This window comes from Macaca nemestrina, chromosome 12 (assembly GCF_043159975.1).
Source record: "Macaca nemestrina isolate mMacNem1 chromosome 12, mMacNem.hap1, whole genome shotgun sequence".
Lineage (NCBI taxonomy): Eukaryota > Metazoa > Chordata > Mammalia > Primates > Cercopithecidae > Macaca > Macaca nemestrina.
In genome coordinates, this window is record NC_092136.1 from 7,094,622 (window position 1) to 7,117,180 (window position 22,559).

Sequence of the window (22,559 nt, forward strand, 5' to 3'; positions counted from 1 at the left end):
AGAGAGCCTGTCCATTCCCATTGTCACCCTGATGCCATCCCCGAGTCCACATTTCAGCTTACTCCAGGACATCTCTGTGCCCAGGGGTCCCATGCTATCCCATCAGTGTGTCTGAAGCCAACCCAACCACACCTACCCTTTCCCAGACTCCTGCCTCGCTCAGCCCCAAGTCCAGCCTGTTTCTGCTGGACCACATTCTTCCCATTTGCCCTCTTTTCATCTCCTCCTCTCCCACTGCAGCGGTTTGTCTCCCTGCCTCCTGTCCTTCGCCTCCCTCCCCACATCCTGCACTCAGTAACCAAGCAGTCACTTTAGAGCCAGCTCTCACTACCCTCAGCCCTGTTCAGCGCCTTCAAGGGCTCCCTGAGCACGGCTGGTCTGGACTCCATGTCATTTGTATCTTCATTCTACAGTCCCCAAGCACACACCTGGCTCTGGAATAGGTTAAGCCAGGCATTCAGGGCCTCCAGGCATGGCTCCTTCCCATAGTCCTCCGGCCAGCCTGGGCCACTCATGAGTGCCTGGCTCTTCCCTGCCTCAGAAATGTCCTCCTTCCTTCCCACACCAATGCTGGAGGCCTGGCTCAAAAGCCACTGCCCCTGACTCTTTTGTATTCAGCCCAGAGTACCCTGCCCAGCTGCCTGCCTCCCTTCTTTGCCTGGCATGCTGTGCTTTGGCCATGGGCCCCAGCCATGCCCAGCAAAGCCCTGTGTGGAGTGGGCAACACCACCCATCTGTGTAGTCACCCCGGGGGCCCGCAGGGCAGGAACGTGAGGAAAGGGAAGTTGACCAGAAGCCTCTGGGTACAGGAGAGGCCTAGTGCTGGGGTTCCCCTCAGGCCTCAGGGACCCCTACTAGGGCTGTGCAGTGAGAACAGAGAGGAGGCTGAAGCCAGAGATGGCCAAGGGCCTGCGGCGCGATCTAGAGAGCAGACATGCCTTGTGACTGTTTCTGGGGAGGGGCGTCAGCTTGGAGCCTGCTGTGCAGGGGTGTTCTGTGGGCCTGAGAAGGTCGCAGTCAGCCCAGACACTGCACCAGATGTAACACTGCTGGCACCTCCTCCTACTTACCTGGTAAGTGGCAGAAGCTGCTCTCTCCTCCCTGAGAAAAGGTGAGGAATGGGCACTGGACAGCCACTAGGCGGGAGGACTGCCAGCTGGGAAGGGCAGGAGGGGGAGTGGGACTCACTGCCTCACCCCACCTGGAAGATGGCCTGGGCCCCAGCAGGCCACCTTGGAAGCCGTGGTGGTGGAGGAGACCTGGTACCACCGAGACCCTCCCGCTCGGGCCCCAGCCCAGCAGAGGCTGAAAAGCAGTCACCAGGTACAAAGAGTCTGAGACAGCCGAATCAGGCACCATTTTTTATAAAAACGCATAGTCTCATTTTTCACTCTTTAAAATCACATTCAAAAATCGGCAAAGAAACGCCCCAGGGAATGAGTAGACGGGAGGGGAGGGTGCGCCAACCCAGCCCCGGGGGGGAGAAGGCGCGACACCACACAGGCAGCGTGACTGGCACGAGGGGGCATGCGGTGGGCGAGGCGGCGCCCCAAGGTGGCGGCACTGACAGGACGTGGGCTGTGGGGTTGGCCAGCCTGGGCAAGGGTACACTGATGGGCCGGGGTGGGGGGCACACTGACAGTCCCCAGCCAGCCTCCTTGATGTGCTGCCCGCCCACCTGGCCGGCCCCGTCCTGGGCAGAAGGGGTCGCACCCGCCCCAGCATCGGGGAGACCTCAGGCCAGGCGAGGCCAGTATGGCCCAACCCACAGTAGCCTTGCTGTGGTCCCTGAGCCCAGGTGCTGGGGGTTGGGGCAAGAGGGGACAGAAGGGAGGGTAGCAGCACCTGCCGCCAATGCCACCCTCTCAGCCGAGCCCTGCAGTGTCAGGGAAGTGGGAGTGGAGGCAGCCAGTGACACCGAGGCTTTTCCTGAATAAGGGCACGGGAGCCCGAGTCACTGTGGGAGGCCTTGGGGACCAGGGAGACAACAGGCCCCTCCTGTCACCAACGCTGTGGGGCAGGACAGTGCAGGGCCTGCCCCTCTGCAGCAGGAGGGGTGCAGTGGGAAAATTCAGTCGGATCCCTGTGCTGCGCCCACCCCAGTGAGGGAGGCTGGGCCACTCAGCAGTGCCCGTGGGCACAGAGTGCAGCCCACAGAGCCCAGGGTGGCACAGCTTGGTGTGGCATCATCCCTCAGGGAAGGGGCAAGAGGGCTGTGCTCTTCCCCCACAGGAAGACACTGGGAGTGGGCAGCCCCTGGGGTCAGGACGGTGGGTGCCGGGCAGCGGCTGGGTTGGTGCAGCAGGAGCTGAGGCAAGCAGGCCCCTCCCGGGGGAGCTGGGCCAGGCTGGGGCCACAGGAAATCACAATAATTACAAAATAAAACCTTTTCCGCTTGGCGGGAAAACAAATAATAAAAATTCGACAAAATAAATTAGAGGTTTATAAAAGGCGGGCGGGCGGGTCAGAGGCCGTTGGCACTGCCGCGCTGGACCAGCGGCACCTTGCTCAGCTCCACCACGGGCGAGCGCGGCTTGTTCTTCATCTTGGGCACCCGCTGCACCAGCTGCTGGGCCTCGCGGTAGGCGTCACGCAGCTCCTTCTTCCACTGCACCAGTTCAGGGTCGCTCTACACATGCCAAGCCCAGCTCTGTTAGCTGGGGCTCTCCCCAGCCTGCCTGGCCTGGCCCCTCGGCCCTCCCACCCCCAGCCCAGCCCCCACTCACGTCGCACTGCAAAACGAACTGTTTCCCACCGCGGATCTTGAGGAGCAGGCACTTGCGCTCCTTGATCTGCGTCTCCTCCACGGACTGGATCTCCTCCATGGTCAGCAGGCTCTGCTGCAGGGCCAGGGATGGGTGGTGCGGGTAAGAGCCGGGCCCGGCCGGCCACCTGGAAGCCCAGCTCCCAGACCCCCGCACGGGCTCCTTACCGGGGCCTCGCCCTCGCCCCGCCACTCCAGGCGGTTGGGGAACAGGTAGAAGTACCGCCGCTGCCACTGGGTCAGGAAGGGGTTGCCCATCTTGGACATGTAGCCGTGCATGATGCAGTCCTTGCCCAGGGCGTAGTCTGAGGTGAGAGACAGAGGAGACTCAGCCGGCCCCACCTGGGTTTCTTTTTTGTTGTTTTCAGACAGGGTCTCCACTCTGTTGCCCAGGCTGGAGGGCTGTGGCAAAATCTTGGCTCACTGCAACCTCCACCTCCCAGGTTCAAGCGATCCTCCCGCCTCAGCCTCCCGGGTAGCTGGGAGTACAGGCGCGTGCCACCATGCCTGGCTAATTTTTTTTGGTATTTTTTGGTAGAGACAGGGTTTCACCATGTTGGCCAGGCTGGTCTCAAACTCCTGACCTCAAGTGATCTGCGCTCCTTGGCCTCTCAAAGTGCTGGGATTACAGGCGTGAGCCACCACGCCCGGCCCCAGCCTGAGTTTCAATCCCAGAGCCGCCACTTTCTGGCTGTGATCCAGGGCGAGTTCCTTAAACCCGAGCCAGCTGCTCACTTCTAAGCAGGCAGGGGCCTGGTGCCGCAGCAGCCAGCGACCCTCACCTTCCTCATGGCCCAGCTGCTTGTTCTTGGCTTTCTTGCGAGCCTCCAGCCGGTCTGTCTCAGCGTTGATGGTGTCGAAGACAGTCTCGGCCACCTCCTGCTGCCACCGCTCCGAGATGGTGAGGGGGAAGTTGCGGTAGAGCTCCTGATCACTGTCCAGTAACTTTACCAGGTGGATGGGGCAGGGGCACATGAATGGACAGAGATGCCGGAATACCATTAGCCACAGGCTGCCCAGACCCAGGGCCCTGGGTAGGGATGGTCAGTGCAACTGCCACCCCCAGGGAAGTTGGCTGAGGAGGAGCTGAGGCCTACAAGCTGGCAGGGCTGGCACAGGGTCTCACGGGTGATAAGAAGGGACAGGGATCCTCCCCCAGGCCAGGATCAGAGCCCAGGTACAAGAGGCCAGGCAAGGCCCAGTACCTTGATTCCTTTTGTGTCCTCCTCATCAAAGGAGCCAATGTCGAAGGCGTCAGCCGCGTTCACCTCCCCTCGTGGGGGGATCAGCGGGGGAGGGTACTGCAGCAGAACAGGGCATTAGCTCGGGGGTGGGACTGCAGAGCACCCCCAGTCCCTGCCGCAGACTGTTACCTTCTGCAAGAAGACCATCTGCCAGTCCAGGGAGCGGAAAAAGGGGCTCTCTTTCACCTCCTGAGCCCTGCGGGGAGAGGCCAGTCATCTGGGCTCAGCCCCACCCTGAGCCCTGGGCTTAACTCCTGGTTGAGCCACTTTCTGGCTCTGTGAACTTGGGCAAGTTCCTTAAGCTTGAGCTGTTTCCTCATCTCTCAAATGGGAGAACAGAAGTTCCTACATCATAGGGTTGTGGGTTTTAACATTGGTAAATTTTGCAACCCTACGCCCAGTGCTTAATAAATGTTCAATAAACATAAAAAGCTGCTATTATCATTGTCTGTGACAAGGGCCCCTCTGGAAGCCAGTTACCAGCTGGTTCCAGCAGCTCCAACCCCCAGGGCAGCCCCTCCACCCTGAGAACATTGGACAGGGCTGGCCATGCCCCAACTTGTGAGCTCCTCCAAGGAGGCTGCGACCTTGGAGGGGGTTCCAGGTGACGGGACGCAGCCCTTGTCCTCATGGGGGCACAGCCGGCAGCATGCCCAAGGCGCCGGGGCACTCACCCTCGGCCCAGGCAGCCCAGTCTCCGGTTGACGTCTCTCTGCAGCAACCCCTCTAGCAGGGAGCGGAGTTCAGGGGAGAAGGAGTCGGGCAGCTCCACAGCCTTTAGAGAGGAGTGGGACATTAGCAGGGGCTTAGGAAGAGCCCTCGACCCCATCCCAGCTCAGGGGAGAGAGGGGTCCAAGCCCCCAGCAGAGGGACAGATGGGGCGCAGCTTCCATCTGTCAGGTGCTCCAACAGCAAGGGGAGGACAAGAGCCTAGGGGCAGGAGGTCTGCCTCGGAGGCCAGAGTAGGGGTCAGTGGCCGAGATCTCTGCTGGCTGGTGGGAAGCAAGAGTCATGCCCTGGCACTCACAGGAGCTCCCCCACCCACCCCCTCCGCAGCCCTGCGCTGAGACCCGCACCCACCATCGTCAGCGTCATGCGGTCGATCTCATGCTTGTCTTTGGTCTTATGCTGCCGGAAGGGGCTGTGCCTGGGCAAGAGAGGCCAAAAACAACGTCAAAGGACAGGAATGGGGAAAGGGAGGCAGGCAGCATGAATGAGCTGTGACCAAAGTCAGGGACGGTGCCACCCTTAACACCAAGGCAGCTATGGGCTCCCCTCCTCTGGCATCCCACCTGGATTGGGGAGGAACTTCTCTTAGCCCCGACCCACCTGCCCACCTGGGACGGGCCACTCACCCCCGCAGCAACTTGAAGAGCATGCACCCCAGAGAGAACCAGTCGGCACTGCTGTCATAGGCTACGCCCTTCTGCAGGACCTCCGGAGCCATGTACCCGTGGGTGCCCCTGTGGGAGCAAGGGGGCCATGAGCGGGAGTGGTGAGGGGTGGGGGGGGAGAGGGTGGGGGGCACTCACACACTGGCATGGGGCTTCTTCTTGGAGAAGTCGCAGGCCAGGCCCAGGTCTGAGATCCGCACGTGGCCATGCTCGTCCAGAAGGATGTTGGCCGGCTGTGGAGGAAGCCCAGTGAGCTGCCCAGGGCACTCAGGATGGGGCCCGGCCAGGCAAGATGCCAGCTGGGGCACTGCTTCACTGGAGAGGACGATGGCTCCCCAAGGAAAGGGCAAAGGTGGGGTCCTCTCTCTTGTCCCCAGCCACAACCTGGACCCAGAGAGTGGCTCGGTGGGAAGGGCAGGGGCGGAGATGGGAAGACAAGGGGCGGCCATGTCCCAGGAGCCTCACTCCTCTGGGCCTGGTGGCCAGGATGCTGAGAGGAAGGAGAGGACAGCTACGGAGGCCCAGCCTAGGGACAGCAAGGCGCTCACCTTCAGGTCCCGGTAGACCACGAAGCGGTTGTGCATGTGCTCCAGGCCCAGGATGATCTCGGCTGCATAGAAGCGCATGTCAGCCTCTGAGAAGACCCCGTGCTGGGACAGGTGGTAGTGCAGGTCCCCACCTGAGGGAGGCAGCCCCACAGGCAGCATTCAGCATCTTGCCCCAGCCTGCCGTGCCTGGGCCCAGACCACCCTGGGGCAGGGCCAGCACTCACCATTCATGAGGTCCAGGATGAAGCTGAGCTTGTCTGGTGTGTGGAACGCGTACGACATGCAGACGATGAATGGGCAGTCCTGGGAGGGGAGAAATGAGGGGAGGGGCAGTCAGCAGGGGTGCCCGCGGTTCCAGAGCCTCAGCGGCAGCCCAGCCCACCCCACTCACCCCGGTGCTGACGAGTGAGAGCATGATGCGCTCGTTCAGGGCCAGGGTCTCCCCCTGCTTCATCTTGATGCGCTTTTTGTCCAGGCACTTCATGGCGTACCTGCAGAGCAGAGGTCGGCAATCAACACCTGGGAGCAGGGGCCCAGGGCTGCCTCTGAGGGCGCTTGAGGGAAAGACTAGACCCAGGACCAGCCTGTGACACAAATAAGAGACAGGGAGGGCTGGGGCCAGAGGAGCCTGCAGGGGTAACAGCATGGCAAGACAGGAGTGCATGGGGCAGCAGGTAGCCCTGTGAAGAACCCAGCCCACCAGGGCCCCCAGGAGCCCGGCTCCCCCAGACATTCCCCCACGCCGAGCAGGGTGCTCACATCTTGCCTGTGTCGGCCTTCCGGCACCCATAGACCTCGCCGAAGCCCCCGCGCCCGATGATGCGATGCACGCTGAAGTCATTCATGGTCAGCTGAGGGGCAGTGACAGCTGCGGTCACCACAGGCTGCCTTGGCCCAGTCCTGGGGCAGAGGCACCTGGGCAGCAGGGGCTGGCCCCATGTCAGGGTCCCCATACCCATGTCCTGGCCATCCTCGCCACACACTTACCTGCTCCAGCCTCCCCATGCCAGGATCCCGGCCCTGACCCCCACAGCCACGGCCCTGGGGGCTAAAGGACAGATACCCCCTGACCTCCCCACTCCCAGCCAAGCCTCAGGCCCAGCTCCCCGGAGAGGAGCAGCAGGGTGCACAGCTTTCCATGCCCCACCCAGGCCCACTCACGTGGATGTTGAGCTCCACATTCTTCCACTGGCAAAACCGTGTGAACTTATCACTGGAAGAGAAGAATCTGGGCTCAGGGGCCACTCAGAATGTGGGAAGGATGATGCTGTTGTGAGCCTGCCCCACCCAGCAGCCACTCCCTGGGGTCCCGTGAGGGTAGATGTGGAAACATCACGAGCTTTAATGTCCTCTTCCAGAAATGATATGTTGAGGGCCTGCCCACCCACAGTGCCAGCCAGGGCTGCCTGGGCACCCAGCACGGCCCTCGGCCACCTGGCTGTGGCTTCCTGCTGGAATCAGATCCACACAGAGACGAGGTCTTCCAGTTTAACCCAGACCTTCTGCTACCATATCCTTGACAAGTGCGTCTCCCATCCCTGCTTGCATACCTTCAGTGACACAGAGCTCACTCCATGGCTGGGCAGCAGTGACCCTAAAAAAGCTGCTCCCTAAAGCTAGCTGAAATCTGCCTACAATTCCCACCCACCGCACCAACTCTGGCTGTGAGGGTCACAGGGGCTATGTGCTCTCCTGGGCCCACCCCTACCCCGACCCTGATGCTTCTCAGCCCGGGTGGGCCAGCAAGGTGCTATACAGCCCATGGGAAAGAGGCACAGGTGGCGCGGCTCTCCTAGGTCCCTGGAGCTCCCTGGAGCTAGGAGACTGCCTGGGATGGGCTTTGAGCTGCCTGGTGCTGAGGATGGCAGCGTGGGAGAAGATGACCTGCAGCCTGTCTGACCTCTCAGGAGTCCTTGCAAGGGGGCCACTGATGGGCCAGCCACCTGCCTGCTCAGGGCCTAATGAAGGCTGGCTTCTGCCCTCCACACCAGCCACACCCTTTTGAGAGCGGCTTCTCCCTCCCCATTCCTCTCCTACACTGCCCCGCTCTCACCTCTCGATGAATTTCTGGAACACGTCCCCACGGAGGTTCTGACAAATCTCTTCAATGTATGGCTAAGGGAGGAAGCTGGAAGTTGGTGACTGAGCCCCGAGAGACCATGGCTGCCCAGGCCCCACCCCTAGCTGACCAGGCTCGTTGACCCGGGGCTGTCCAAGGTGACTTTGCCTGGGCAGGGATCGGGAGGCACACACCTGGAAGAGATCTGGAGGCACCTGCTTCTTCCCCAGGTGGCCTTGGACATGCTCAGTGGCACTCTTGGAGAAGGGCTGGGGAAGACAGAGGTGGCCATGAATTCTCTGCAGGGTCCTCTTTTCCCCTCCCAATCTGCAGGTGACTCTGGGCCAGCACACAGGGCCAGCCGAGGACACTCACGTGCGAGCAGGCCAGCAGCTCCTTCATGATGTATAAGTCGAAGATCTCCCGGCTGCGCGCCACACGCTCCTCCTCTGTCTCCAGCTTCTCATACTTCTTGATCTGGAGGACAGGATTCCTGCAGGTCATCTATAGCCCAGCAGGGAATGGGGGTGCCCACACCAGGTGGCTTGTGGATTCCACAAAGCTGCCCCAACCTCCTTCCCTTTCTCCGGGCAGAGCAGGGCCCGGGCCTCTGGGCCTCACCTCCTCGTAGAACTCCACCAAGGGCCTGGCCTCCTCCAGGTGGTTCAGGCAGAAGTCTCGGAAGAGCAGGTACCCTGAAGGCAACAGTGTAAGGTCACCGAGCCATGCCTCCGAGGCCTTCCCATCATTGCGGATGGTGTGAGTTGAGCTCCCTGGGCAGAACTGGCTATGGAGATGGCAAAGGTGGTCTCGGCCCCAGGCAAGGGGTGGGCCAGGCAGCCACTAAGGCTGCTGCCAACTTGAAGACACCTGGATTCTGGGTCAGGGCCCCTATGTTTCTACCCTCTTCCTGAAATCTGTTTCCCCAGGTGGCAGCTGGATGGCGATGGGTGAGGCAGAGGAGAGGTGTTAGCTCTGGCATCAGGAAGCCCTGGCTTGGCACCTGGGCCCCCACTCACTGCAGCCCAGGACCCTGTGCCTGCTCTGTGAGGCTGATACCCCGCACCAGGGCGGGCTGTGCAGGTGCAACGCGATCCAGTCTGGGGGCCCTGGAGTGCTGTGGCCACCGGGGCCAGTTCAGCCTGCAGCATGGGAGGGAGGTTAGCAGGGGGCTCTGAGAGGCCACACCACTCCTCTGGACCCTGCCCCACTGCATTGTCTGGCTTATCTGCATAGTGGCCTGAGAAACAGGCAGGAAGGATGGGTCCAGTTGGAGAAACTAGGACTCAAGGAGCTGGTCAGACACACTGCCTGTGGCAGAGGCTCAAGCGGAACCCAGGACTACTCTACCAAGTGGCAAGTCCCTGGGAAAGAGGTTGGGGGCTGGGGCCTCAGGGCAGGGGGCATGGAAGGGGTATGGGCCACAGGGAACTGGAAAGGCAAGGAGGGCTGTGGGAGGGGCTCTCAGGGGACCCCAGATAGAGTGCCCTCATGCCTGAGTAAGGGGCCTGGGCCTGGGCCCAGGGACCTGGCCACCGAGCACTACCCGGGGACAGAGGCCCTTCTCAGGCCTCCAGTCTGACACGGGTGAGCCGGCTCAAGCTGGCAGCCTCCCATGCCTTCGGGGACACCGCATGGGCACCTGGGTCAGAGCTGTGGCCATCACTTCAGTCCTCACTGCCTGGCCTTTAGTGCAGGGCTTTTGAGGAATGGGGACCAGGCTTCACAGTGGGCACAGTGCTCTCATCTGACTGTGACAGGCCTGTGCAGTGGGACTCATGAGTCCCATCTCCCAGGTGAGGACACCAGCAGACTCAGAGAGGTGAAGCAACTTGCCCGAGGGCACATGGCACAGGCCTGGGACCCAAACTTTGTGCTTCCTGACACACCGACTCCCCCAGGCTGACGTCCAATGCCTGATCCCATCAGGCCAGGATGCCCCCTGTCCAGAGCTGAGCTCCTATTCTCAGGAAGGCCAAATCAGAGCCATGTGGGGCTGGAGCCTGTTTCCCGAGACCTGCCCCAAGCCTGCCCTCCAGGCCAGGTCCACAGGGTGGGTCGCATGAAACTTCTGACAGCAGGCATCAGACACCAGCTGGAGGAGGAATGGAGGGCCAGCGCCAGGCAGGTTGCTTACAAAGAGGGCCCATGGGGTGGGGCGGGGCCAACCACAGCTCGGCAGGCGCCACAGGAAGGGCCCCGCCTCTTCCTGTCAGTTCTACCAACGGCCCAGAGCAGCTGCGGCCGCGCCAAGGGGAAGCTGCAACTCTCAAAAACAAAAACCCCAAAGGAGGAACTTCCCTGGCGGCCCTGGAAGACTCTGGTCCCCCACCCCCACCACGGGGCTCCCTGGGCTGATGGGCAGGGGCTAGGAGACATGCAGGGTCACAGAGACTTGGAGCAAACCCTGGGGTCTCGCTGGCTGCTCCACCCTGAGTAGATGGGAGGCCAAATCTCCAGAGAGTGGGGAGCACGGCTGGGCTGACTGGGGTAGGGGCAAGAAGTGAAGCCTGGTGGCTGGCAGAGCCACTGCCATACTCACCCAGCTTCTGGGAAAAGATCTTCTCAAAGGTCACCTCGCCCCGGTCTTCCAGGTACTTCTGCATGACACTGCGGATGCTGTAGGACAGGGGAGCGCAGTAAGCAGAAGCTCCCAGAGCCTGTCGGGGCTGCAGGCCCAGAACTGTGAGCGGAGGGCACTGCTGGTGGTGTCGCCACTCCCTCCAGGAAGGAGGCCACCATGTCGGGCATACTCACTCACCCCAGCCACAGGTCAAACCAGACTGCTTCCAGGAAGCCTTTCCCTGCACTGCCCCCGCCAGGTTGTGTCCCAAAGGCCAGGGTGGCCGGCAGGTGGCCCCCTGCTTAGAGGCCCACTGCCTGTGGGGTTTGGTCCCAGTGCTGCAACCGGCTGGCTTTGGGCACTTGGCCAAGTCACAAAAGGCAAACCTGGTTTGTGAGCAGATGAAAAGACACACATGTGGCATCTCCACACAGGGGCACATGGCTCGGCAGTAAAAAGGAATGAGGCACTGACAGGGGCCACAACGCGGATAAGCCTTGAAAACATGAGGCTGAACGAAGCCAGTCACAAAGGGTTGCCACATACTGTGGGAGTCCACTCACATGAACAAACCCACGGACACAGAATGCAGATCTGCGGCTGCTGGGGACTGGAGAGAGGGAGAGGAGTGACTGCCGGTGGGGATGCGGTTTCTTTTTGGGGTAAGGGTTGCACAACATGGTGAATATACTAAAAAACACTAAATTGTATAATAAAATGATGAATTTTGTATGAACTGCATCTCAATGTTTTATTTTATTTTATTTATTTATTTTTTTTTGAGACGGAGTCTTGCTCTGTCACCCAGGCTGGAGTGCAGTGGCTGGATCTCAGCTCACTGCAAGCTCCACCTCCCGGGTTTACGCCGTTTTCCTGCCTCAGCCTCCCGAGTAGCTGGGACTACAGGCGCCCGCCACCTCGCCCGGCTAGTTTTTTTGTATTTTTTAGTAGAGACGGGGTTTCACCGTGTTAGCCGGGATCGTCTCTCGATCTCCTGGCCTCGTGATCCACCCGTCTCGGCCTCCCAAAGTGCTGGGATTACAGGCTTGAGCCACCGCGCCCGGCCTCAATGTTTTAAATGGTAAGAAAAGGCCATGTCTTGGTCGTGTGTCCCTAGTACTTGGATATAAAATGTGACCCCTGCCCTGGGTTGCTTGGTATGGCCGTAGGGGAGGGACTGGCCACTGTGACCCCCAAAACCCAACCTGACACCCCCCACCCTGTTTATCTCACCCCCACAATGAGTGCTGTCTGGGAGAGCCACAACAGGCTACACTCCTGGCCTCAAATACCACCTTACTATCCCCTCCTGCCCTCTCCTGGTCCATCTCCAGCCCAGCCCTGCCAGTCTGTCTCGATGGCCAGCTGAGGCCTGCATCTGGTCCTCACTAGTCTGGGCTCCTAGGGTAACGTGTAGCTGCCATACTGAGGGCATGTGCGGGGCTGGGGGCCTGTAGGGCCAACAACCTGAGCCCATGTCATGCTCACATGGCCCTGCAGGATCTATGGGGCCGCCAGCAGGCCTCCCGGGAAAAGACTGCAGCTGGTGGAGATTTGGATCTGCAAATCCAGATTCTCTGTGCTTGGCACGGCCCCTGCCTCTCTGCACCCCAGCCCTGCCTGCCCCTAGGAGCCCAGTCCAGGGCTGGTCGGACTGGCCACCCAGGCTGTGGTCACGAAGACCTGCTGCACATCTACCCCTGAGGCACTGTGTACATCATGCCAAAGCCACCCCCTGCTCCAAGCAGCCCTGCCCAGGGCATGGTTCTGAGCCTGTGATACCAGACATCGTGTGCAGAAGCCTTGGGAAGGGGAGGAGGCCTCTGGGTCTGGGGAGGCTCTGTGCAGAAGGCGGAACTCCCCTGGGTTCCTGGAGTGCAAGCAGGATCTCGGCAGGTGGCGAAGCCAGGGAGGTCGGTAGACATGGGAACAGGCAGGGGACAGTATGTCCAGGGATAAGCAAGAGGCCAACAGGGCAGGGGAGAGGGCACACAAAGGCCATGGCAAGGGGGAGGGCAGGGCCTTGCAAACTGGGGGGCTTCAGAGCCAAGGAGTGGGCGGGAGAGCAGGACTCAGGAGGCTCGGTCCAGGGCAGCGGCAGCCCAACTCCACTGGAGGCACTACGGGGAGGAAGCCCAGGCAGAGGCAACACTTGGGCAGGAAGAAGGGGAAGAGGGTGGGTGGGAGAAGGCTCAGGCTGTCGGGGACCAGGAGAAGGGTTATGAGTCCAACCCCATGAGGGCTTCCAGGCTTTGGGCCCGAGGGTCTGGAAGAACAGTGGCTACAGCCAGAAGAGCTGTCTGCGGAGAGCAGCTCCAGGCAGCACTGACCTGGCCTGTGGACCCTGCCTGGCCACTGGCCTCAGGCTGGAGAGGGGGGCCCCTATCCGTTTCCGCTGGGCACTGTCCTTCTGGGAAGGGCTGCAGTGGACTCCCGGGCCTCGGCCCCTGATCTCACTTGGTTCGAGCCTTCCTCAGGAAAGGCCGAGCAAGATAGCACGATAGCAGGCGCACAGCAGGGTTGCCATGAGCACAGTCCCAAGGCCATGACCCCCTCGCCTGCTCCCCACCCTCAGAGGCTGGGAGGGGCTGTGGCCTCTTCCAAAGTTGTCTCCAACAGGAAGCAGGGCACTGAAGACAAGGATGGGCCTAAGTGACCCTGAGTTCGCATCCTATGACTCCTTCAGAACAGACCCTGCCTGGATGGGAAAAGGGTCAATGCCCCACCACCGGGGAGTCAGGATGCTGAGAACTGGCAGGAGCTCCGAGGATGGGCCCCCCGTCCAGGCCAGCACACCCACCGCTTCAGGACACATGCCAGCTCATGTCCACCAGCCACTGTCAAGGACATCTTTCCCTGCACGTGGGACTCCCAGGGACACAGGAAACGGTGGACGGAGACTGTGGTGTTTCACACACAGCAGGGGCTTCATAAAAATCTCTTTAACTGAGAAAGACACAGTCCCTGCACTCAGCACTTGCAGACAGGAGGCCTGGGCCCTGGGCGGCCCTCGAGGCACAGGTTACGCACTGGGAGACCAGAGCGTGGAGAAAATCCCAAGGCCAGGGGCCTGCATCTCACCTGGGAGGTGGGCCGGGAAGGCAGGACTCTGGTTCTGCACCAGATTTTTGAGTTCTGGGACATTCTGGTCCACAGAAGAGGATGAAAAAAAGCAAAAAAAAAAAAAAAACCCACACAAAATGCCAGTCTTCCAAAATGCCAGTCTTCTGAAATACCTGTCTTCCGGGGCAGTGGAGGGTCAAATGAGTATGATCAGGTGCTGGTCAAGCGGAAGGCAGCGACAGGCAGATGCAGATGACAGGCAAAGCAATTCTAGCCTGTAGGGGTCACCCACCAGGAGCTGGGCATGGTCCTGGGAATGGGGGCCACGGGGCTTCAGCAGTAAGCCCCACTGAGCCCCAGACTTGCTTCCTAGGAGCCTGCAAAAATGGTGCCAGCTTGGCAGGGCGCAGTAGCTCATGCCTGTAATCCCAGCATTTTGGGAGGCCGAGGCGGGCGAATCATGAGGTCAAGAGTTCAAGACCAGTCTGACCAACATGGTGAAACCCTATCTCTACTAAAAATACAAAAATTAGCCAGGCGTGGTGGCGTGCGCCTGTAGTCCCAGCTACTCAGGAGGCTGAGGCAGAGGAATCACCTGAACCCTGGAGACGGAGGCTGCAGTGAGCCAAGATTGCGTCACTGCACTCCAGCCTGGGTGACAGAGAGACTGTCTCAAAAAAAAAAAAAAAATGGTGCCAGCTTGGCAGAGGGAATGGCCACCTAGAAGCCAGGGAGTAGCCACTGCCACTTCTCAACTGGACATACAAAATCTCCAAGGGGGAAGAATGCTCGCTTCCCTGCCTGCGACAGCCAGGGGAACCTGCCGGGTAGGCCCTTTCTCCTTCCCAGGGGCTCTGCTGTCGGTCCCCGCCTGGGAACAGCAGGAAGCAGGACCTGGGGCTCTGAGGCCATCTCTCCCCTCAGCAGCCACGCCTGGGCATGGCCACCGCATTCTTCCCAGCCCACAGCACTCCACTTTCTTCCTTAAAAAGAAAAAAATGTTTTTTAAATAAAATAAACAACCCCCCTCCCCCCAGCAAGAAACCAAACACGAGGTCAGGCCTGAGCACAGTCCTTGAATGGAAGGCCCCCAAAGTGGCAATTTTAGGGTTTCCTGTCTATTCCCATGGGTCTGGCTGCCAAGGGAACTGGCAGGTTGGAAGAACTTGCCACTGGGGGCAGCTCCTGCCAGGGTGGCAAGCACAGGCGGGCATGGGGGCGGTGCAGCCTCCTGGGTTGGGTCACCTTGTCTCCAACACCGCTCCCTGATACTGGCAGAGTCTGGAGTGGCAGTGAGCCCAGAGCGTGTCCCTGCCCCCACCCAGGTCAGCAACCCTGAGATCCAGGGGAACGTGGCTCCCAAGATCTACTCTGGAGCATCAGGAGAACCAAGTGGCCTCAACAGTCCCAGACGGAAGGACCCTAAGGATCCCAACACTTTTGGGCAAGGGCCTTGATCTTTGCTCTGGCCGCTGGATGGGTGCCTGGGTTCCAAATGGCCCTTACCACCTGGTCACAAAGTTGAAATGTCCAGTTTCCCCACTTGTAAAATGAGGATGTCAATGAGATGCTGAATCGCCACCAACACACTGGCCATTTGCAAAGCCTGGGCGGACACGGCAGAAGGGGGGCTCCTAAGATGCCAGGCTGGCCGTGCTGCCCACCGTGCCCTGCCTGCTGGGCCATGGGAGAGAGCCGCCAGAGCCCTGTTCCTCAGCGCCCCACAGCTCACGGACAGTCCGTGCTGGATCACACAGTGGCCGGTCTTGCCCGACCCTCTGTTCCTCATTTGCTGTGTTCTTGGAGGATGGGGCCTTGGTGGATGGGGCCTGTGGCCAGGGCTGAGCTGAGCAGGGTGGTTGGGACTCCCCTGCTCACAGACCAGCTTCAGGCACTGCATCGCTCTACTGTGGGCCCAGTGGGTAGAGCCTGCAGCCTGCCCTGCCAAAGCATCAAGGGCTCCTTGGCACAGAGGTGCTTGGTGCCTGCTCAGCCTTGGGAAGGAGTGGTCAGTCCCACCTTGGCACCCCTGCAGCTAGGGCAGCCCGCACCAGCTCCTGCTGCTCCTGGAGCAGGCCCAGCCCAACGCTGGGGGCAGAAGACAAGTGAGCAGCTGCAGCACTGAGCGCTGGGTGACAGGGAAGGAGTGGGTGCTGAGGGAGCACTTCCGGTCCCTTCTGGCACCTCATGGTTCAGAAGAAATGCAAAGTCCAGGCCATGCTCTGTGGCCTGGGCTCTCTCAGGTGGCTCCTGCTCGGGGTCAGAGGCTGCAGCTGTGTGGACGGGATCAGAGGCCAACACACTCTTGCTGATGGTGAGGAAACCAAGGCTGGAGGAAGCTGGCTGGGCCACGTGCTCCAAGGCCCACAGTGAGTTAGTGTCAAAGAAAATGTCCAAAGGCTGCCTGAGAAATGGCCTCCCACCACAGCACCCTCCATCCTCCCCTTGATCCCTGTGAAAGAGCTGGGTGCAGGGCTCAGAGGACCCTGACATGTGCCCAGCCTCTGGCCTGGAGGCCCTCCTGCCCCTGACCAGGGGCTGCAGGAGGCGGGCAGCCCCCTTCCCTGGAACCCAGGATGAGAGGCAGCCTTGGCCGGCAGCTGGCAGCCAGGAGCCATGGTTCCTGTGCCTGTCGTGCGACAGCGATGCTAAAGCTTTGCCACGCCAGGACGGTGAGAGCTGGCACGAAGGCTACAGGCCTGGCAGGTCTGGTGCGGCCACTCTGGGAACCGTCCCCTGGGAGATGAGCAAGCGTTCACCAGCCAGCGCAGCAGGGCTTGTGGCTATGGCCGAGGTGCTCCCTGTGGCATTTCCAGGAAACCTGACACCAAGGTGCCAGCAGCAGGAGGAAGTCCCCTGGGGCTTCTTAATGTTTCTCAATGACTCTCCCTGGGGCCAACAACATCCTCAGAGCTCAAGGACGGGGCCACAGACCAAATAGGAAAGACCAGCCCAAACCATCAGTCCAAGGCAAGCCCTGAGCAGTGGAGAGAAAAAGCCAGCTGGCCCGGCACACAGCCCGGGCTCCGGAACGTCGCGTCGGCCACAAAGCAGCTCCCTTGCGGGGATGCTGGGGAAGAGGCACTCTGGCGGCCTTGTCAAATGTCACGGCTTCTTCACAAATATGACATGAGCACCCACACCCTGCAATTTACTGCCGACATGGAGACCGTAATCTGCATCACGCTAGAATGCACCAAGAACAAACTTCCAGAACTCTGTGCCCTGTGGTTCCCAGGAGGGGGTTGTCCCCCATCACAAACACGAGATGGCTCTAGAGTCAGAAAATTGCCCCTAACTGGGAACAGAGCTGCCAACATGTTAATACCAGAAAACCCACTTCTGCCAGCATAGACGTGGCCCTTTGCAGTAAGCAGCAAAGCAGAGAAGGGATATTATTGCTTTAGAAAAAAGCTGCAGACAAACATCTCATTTTTAGTATCTCAGTTGCAGCAAAGTAGAAATAACGTGAATATAGCTCCATCCAGCAGCGGAAACTGACCTATGGGGAGCCGAAGGAGAGTAGGGAAGGGGCTTGGGAAAAAGGGGCAGGTGTGAGGGAGGCTGTGCGTCCTCAAGGGCAACACTGTGCTTTTGGTTCCTGCTATGTGTTCTGAGGCAAGAGCATATCCTGAAAGCAACAGCCAAGCCAACCCAAACCCACTAGCCTGAGCACTCAACCCCTCTGCCAAGCCCACCTGGGTGCAACCTAGGCACGGGGAGGAGATGCTGGCTGCGGAGCACGCCTGCACCTGACGTCACCGGGAACTTACTACTAGGAATTGATTGTGCATTAATAGGACACCTCATTCTGGGTTAACAGCCCAAATTCCCCTGCACAGATTCCAATCTGCATTGCTCACACTCCCTTCAAATCCATTTATCCAGGTAACAGCAGGCGGGCGACTTAACGGCAAATAAGTGAAACCCATGCTCTGGAAAGGAAAGCAGATGAGAAACACATCCCAGAGACCCATTCCTGGGGAACGGTGGGGCTTCAAAGGCCCAGAGGGAGAGACTGCAAGAAAGATCATCTTGTTTTCAGGGAAAGGAGTCAGGAGAATGCTGCCACTGAAGTGGAAAGTTCTGGGTAAGGGACAAAGGCTGGAAGCAGCAGGGTTGCAGCTGGTGCCGCAGGAGTGGAGGAAGGAGGGAGGGAAAAAGCTTCCCGCTGCACTCCTTCCCCCACAAATCAAGGGCAGGAAGTTCTGGCTGCAAAGAGTTAACAGGAACGAGGCAGCGGAGGAACAGGGGCAGGGTCTGGGGAGACAGGGAAGCCAGAAAGGGGCAGGAAGGAGGAAACTCTCGGTGGGGAGGGACCAGGAAACAGCCAAGAAATCGGGAGGCTGCAAGAGGCACCCGGCTCCGACAATCTGCTGCTGGGGCTGCCACTGTCACTGGGGAGGGCAGAGGAACCTCCTGGGAGCGCCCAGGCAGGGCTCCTCAGCTAGGAGCCCAGAGATTAATTACACCAGGCCTCAGTGGTCATATCAAGCAAATGATGAAAATTACAAGACTGCTGGCTGCCGGGAAAGGGAGACGGCAGTTCCTTCAGGGCAAGGTCCAGACCACAGACCCTGAGAGTGAAGGGGCAGCCCCCTAAATTTACCAAGGTGGAAACCGAGGCAGGCCCAGTCAGGCTAAGGGACTGGCCTGGGTCCCATGTGGGCTGGTGGTAGAGGGAGAAGCCAGGTCTCCCATCCTCCAGATACACAATGCTGCCTTATGCTGCCTCCTTCTAGAAGAAGGTCGGGGAAAGGGACTGTTTCCTCGGATTCTATAGGGTGACAGAAGGGGAGGCCCCTGTACCAACTCAATGTGGCACTGTGCCTAACCACTCCCATTCCCTAGCCATTGGAACTCAGAGTTGTGATGCCAGCCCCAGCTCTCGGCCAAGCCACATCCCCAGGCACCAGCCATGGAGGGACTGCCAAGGTGGGCCACCTCAAGGTGTGAACAATTCCCAGAGGCACCCTGTCACGGGGACAAGCCACAGCCCCTCTCCCTGACTCTGACCTTGACCTTGGGGGTATGGGAAAGACAGGCTCCTGCATCTGATGGGACCCTGGAGTGGAGCTGCCCCTCGGGGCAGTAGCTTTGCCAGGGCAGCTCAATTCTCCATCCCAGCCAACAGGAAGGGGGCTGAGCCTTGTGAACTGTGACAGCCAATGGCCCCAGACAAGCGGTGCCCGTCAGCCCACGCCGCAAAATGTGGACAGGGGTGAGAACAGTGGTGTGCAGGGGTGGGTGGAGGGGATAAAGCACAGCAGAGAAACAGCACTGGCCTGTGTGGTCCAGAAACCTGAGGCCCCATTCCAGCTTTCTTCTGTGACGAGAACACGACTCCTCCCCTCCCTGAGCCTCAATGACTTCAACTGCTAAAGGGGAGAATCCCATCTGCTGGGCCTGCCTCCCACAGTTGTCAAAAGGACAAAATGGAGTAAAAAGCACTCTGCAAACGGAAAAGTGTCGGGCAAACATGAGACGTGGTCAGGATCACCATCGGGGCGGCGGGGGGTGCGCTCTGCCCCACTGGGTGTGCAAGGCAAGGCATTATGCAAAGGGTGGCTTGCTCCCTAAAGCCCCAGGCCTGGACCCCCATGTAGGGGTGGCCCATAGCCCTTCCCAGGCCTTAGCACACTGACATTCGGCGCTCGCACCTCCAGTCCATTTCACAGATGTGGGCAATTTGCGGAAGGCCATGCTGCTGATGGTGACCCAATGTGAAAACCTGGGCTGCCTGGCTCCGCCTCCTGCTGTCCTCCTAGAATCCTATCCAACCTTGTTTCTGCTCAGGACTGCCTGGGGCGTCACACAGTCCTGGTATTTCTTGGGCAACTACTACATGCAAGGCATGGCCTTGCCAGCTTCACAGGTTGGTTGAAGAATTGAGAGGACAGATGTCAAAACAGGTAAGTCAGTAATAACTCCTATCATTATTGCTATCATCGCCATCACTGCTGTGGATGGGAAAGGGGACAGGAAAAGAAGAACATCTCGTTTCTCCGGGTTCTGACACCTGCAGAGCCAAGGCGGCACCCCATCAGAAGCAATGCATTCTGGGGGGAAAAGTACACGAACGCAGACAGTTCCAGAAAAGGTCCCACCTCACACATTGCCGAACTCCATCCTGCAGGAGGGTCTCAAAGCTGCGGCCACCAAGGAGAGCCGTTTTGAGCCCTAGAGGCTGACTCCCCCATTTCCTCCCTCGTGGGTTTGTCATTTCTGAACTCATTTCTGCACTAACCGTCACTGCTCCCTGGACAGCCCCCAGCTGACAGTCAGTCTGGTTCCTGTTTTGAGAAATCTGATTGCAAATATCTTAGAAAAAAAAGGCCCTAACGGCCTTTTCAGAATGCAGACCAATTTTCCTCTCCCCGGCCTGACGTTCAGTCAATCCAAACACCCAGTGAGCAGGGCATGGCAGAGGGGGCCGGTGAGGGCCATGGGCATGGCACCCCTGCAGCGTCAGCCCAGGCTTAGACAGACACTTCAAAGGCTGAGGGACATCACAGAGTCACAACTCTTATTTCACGCCATCCACATTTCACAGACGAGAAGACTGAGGCCCAGTGAGGGAAGGGACTTGCCCACAGTCATAAGATAAGACCACGGCAGTGTGGAGAGGCCCCATTCCCAGCCTGCTGGGGCACCAGGAGGCTAACTCTCAGGCATGCACGAGGAGTTGCCACACGACACAAAGGACCGTGGCAGGCACATCTGCTCCCTGGCGCAAGCCAGGGCAGCCAATGAAATGTAGAACCGGAAGTCTGAAGCCCTGATCTGTTGGCCAGGTGCCACCTGAGACTACCTGTGTGACTTGGGGCAGGCCACTCACCTCTGGAGCTTCAGTTTCCCCACCTGTTCCACAGGGACAAAACCACACCTGTCCTGGCCACCCCATTCGCTGCTGAGAGGCTCACACAGTGGAGAGATACTCCATCAGCCATAAAGAGCTGGACAAACCGCAGCAATCGTCCACATCCTGTGTACTTTTGCACCTACATCCTGAACAGTCTAAACTTTGATACCAGGTGTGATGTCAGTTGTCTTACGGGGCGGCAGCTAAGGTCCAGCTGTTGCCAGTGTGCTGGGAGGGCCCCTGGTCAACAGCACCCACCGGGCACCATATGCAGTGCACGCCCGAGAAGGAATGTGGGGGAGAGGGCACGGGATGTTTCCTCCACCTGAGCGCGGTCCGAGGGGGAGGGCGTCCGCAGCACCCTAGGTCCTGCTCACCACGCCGCCCCGAAAGCACTCTCAAGCCCAACTACAGGATAGCGACTCCACCAGAGGGTGGGAGAAGAGTCCGGAAAACTGGCTGTCCCCCCACACCTCACACAAGTGTAGACTGGAGGGGAGACGGGTGGGGGTAGTGGAAACCCCAAGGCGGGTGCCGTGAGCAGGGACAGCAAAAGGGTGGGTGACATCGTCAGGCGAGGTAAATGGTGGCCGGCGGAGGGGAAGGGACCCCACAGGGACCAAGGGCTGCTCGGAGGAGGATGAAGGGGCGCGCCGGGCCCCTGTGGGAGAAGGCGGGAGCTAGGGGCTGACAGCGACTGGAGCGGGGGGCCGGCGGAACGCGATAAGGAAGCAGCAGGGCGGCCGGCGGGACCGGAGCGGGCCCGGGGGCCGAAGGGGCAGAGGAGCTCCGGAGTTGGGGCGCTCCGGGCTCAGGCGCCCGGGGTCTGGGGCTTAGCGTCTGGACCCGCAGGCGCCACGGCCGGGCTGCTCCGGGCTCGGGGGCCGACAGAGGGTCGCGATGGCCGGCCCCGGGGGTCCAAGTCGCGGGGTCGAGTATGGGGCCAGGGTCTCGGAGTCGCGGCCGGGGTGCCCGCGGGGTCGGGCCGGGGCCGCGGGCGACTTCTCCTCACCTGGGCTCGGGCAGCAGGATCTTCTTGCTGGCGCGCGCGGCCGGCGTGGCCTTGCTCTTCTCCATGGCCATCAGGTAGCTCACGTCGGCCAGCACCGCCTCCAGGTCCGCCATCTTGGCGGCGGCGCTGCCTCCTCCCGCCGCCGCCGCCGCCGCCGCTCCCGCTCGCTCGGCGCTCGGCCCGGTCCGGCCGCCGCTCGGTCGGCCTGGGGCGCCGACGCCTCCCGCCTGGCCCCGCTCGGCGCCCGCGGCTCCGCTCGCCGCCGCTCACAGGCGGCGCCGCCCCATGGCGCCGGCTCGGGCCCGGCCCCGGCTCGCGCTCCGCTCCCGCCGGGACTGCAGTCGGGGCGCCGCCGCCGCCGCCGCCGCCGCCCGCGCGCCCGCGCCCCGGAGCCGCCGCCGCCTCCGGCCCCGCCTGCCGCGCACAGCGCCAGCGAGCCCGCAAGTGGCCGAGCCGGGCGGGCGATGGTGCCCCCTGGAGGCCGCGCGGAGACCTGCGACAGAGGGCTCAGATCCTGGCGGTGACCTCGGGTCTGGACGGAGACCCGGGCCTGGAACAAGACAGGGACCCGGCACGGAAGACAATCCCAGACCCATTCCTTGACCACAACCTCGGGTTACATCTCTGAATCCCAGGCTCTCCAGTCAGGCCGTGGTCCTGACAACAGACATGATCACAAGGAACCTGGACGCTCACCAAGACACAGATTCAGACCTCTGAACACCATCCCGGGGCTTTCATCTCAGACCCTGGCTATAACCCCAGACTCCCTGACCTTTGACGCAGTCCACGACCTGACACCAGACTCCAAACAGGACCCCAGACTCAAACCTTTGCCCACCACCTCAGACTCTAACCATGACCTCAGATCACAGCCCTGGGTCTCCAACGCCATACCCAGACTGTGACACTCACCCCAGACCCCTAACAGTTCCCCAGATCCAGATTTTGGACCATGACCTCGATCTCATCCTGGTTACTGACCCCAACCTTGACTCTGACCCTAGGCCACTACCATGACCCTGCATCCTAGACTTGGGGTCAGGGCTC

At 60.5% G+C, this 22,559-nt stretch overlaps 1 protein-coding gene across 2 annotated transcripts; it reads right to left on the reverse strand.

Annotated features, from left to right (window-relative positions):
- Positions 1-1,348: 1,348 nt before the first annotated feature.
- LOC105469669 (G protein-coupled receptor kinase 2) lies at positions 1,349-21,847 on the reverse strand. 2 transcript variants are annotated; one of them, XM_011721010.3, is made up of 21 exons: positions 21,510-21,847; positions 10,552-10,628; positions 8,631-8,704; positions 8,385-8,486; positions 8,204-8,278; positions 8,004-8,065; positions 7,112-7,163; positions 6,710-6,801; positions 6,342-6,441; positions 6,175-6,253; positions 5,951-6,081; positions 5,541-5,635; positions 5,364-5,471; positions 5,089-5,155; positions 4,683-4,783; positions 4,138-4,204; positions 3,970-4,065; positions 3,547-3,709; positions 2,933-3,069; positions 2,727-2,840; positions 1,349-2,629 (listed from the first exon to the last, which is right to left on the reverse strand). In XM_011721010.3, exons 1-21 carry the CDS (start codon positions 21,620-21,622, stop codon positions 2,465-2,467), a joined length of 2,070 nt encoding a protein of 689 aa, XP_011719312.2. In that variant the 5' UTR covers positions 21,623-21,847; the 3' UTR covers positions 1,349-2,464. The 2 variants fall into 2 exon arrangements, with proteins under 2 accessions (XP_011719312.2, XP_011719313.2); XM_011721011.2 differs by having other exon boundaries at positions 5,951-6,012; positions 21,510-21,668.
- Positions 21,848-22,559: the final 712 nt, after the last annotated feature.

What these genes read in the sequence shown, in the direction of transcription:
- LOC105469669 (XM_011721010.3), bottom strand. Translation starts at nt 21,622, where the DNA reads ATGGCGGACCTGGAGGCGGTGCTGGCCGACGTGAGCTACCTGATGGCC. An exon ending in CATCCTGGACCTCATGAATG is followed by an intron (nt 6,082 to 6,174) that starts GTGAGTGCTGGC and finishes TGCCTCCCTCAG; the next exon opens with GTGGGGACCTGCACTACCAC. An exon ending in AGATGGTCTTCTTGCAGAAG is followed by an intron (nt 4,066 to 4,137) that starts GTAACAGTCTGC and finishes GTTCTGCTGCAG; the next exon opens with TACCCTCCCCCGCTGATCCC.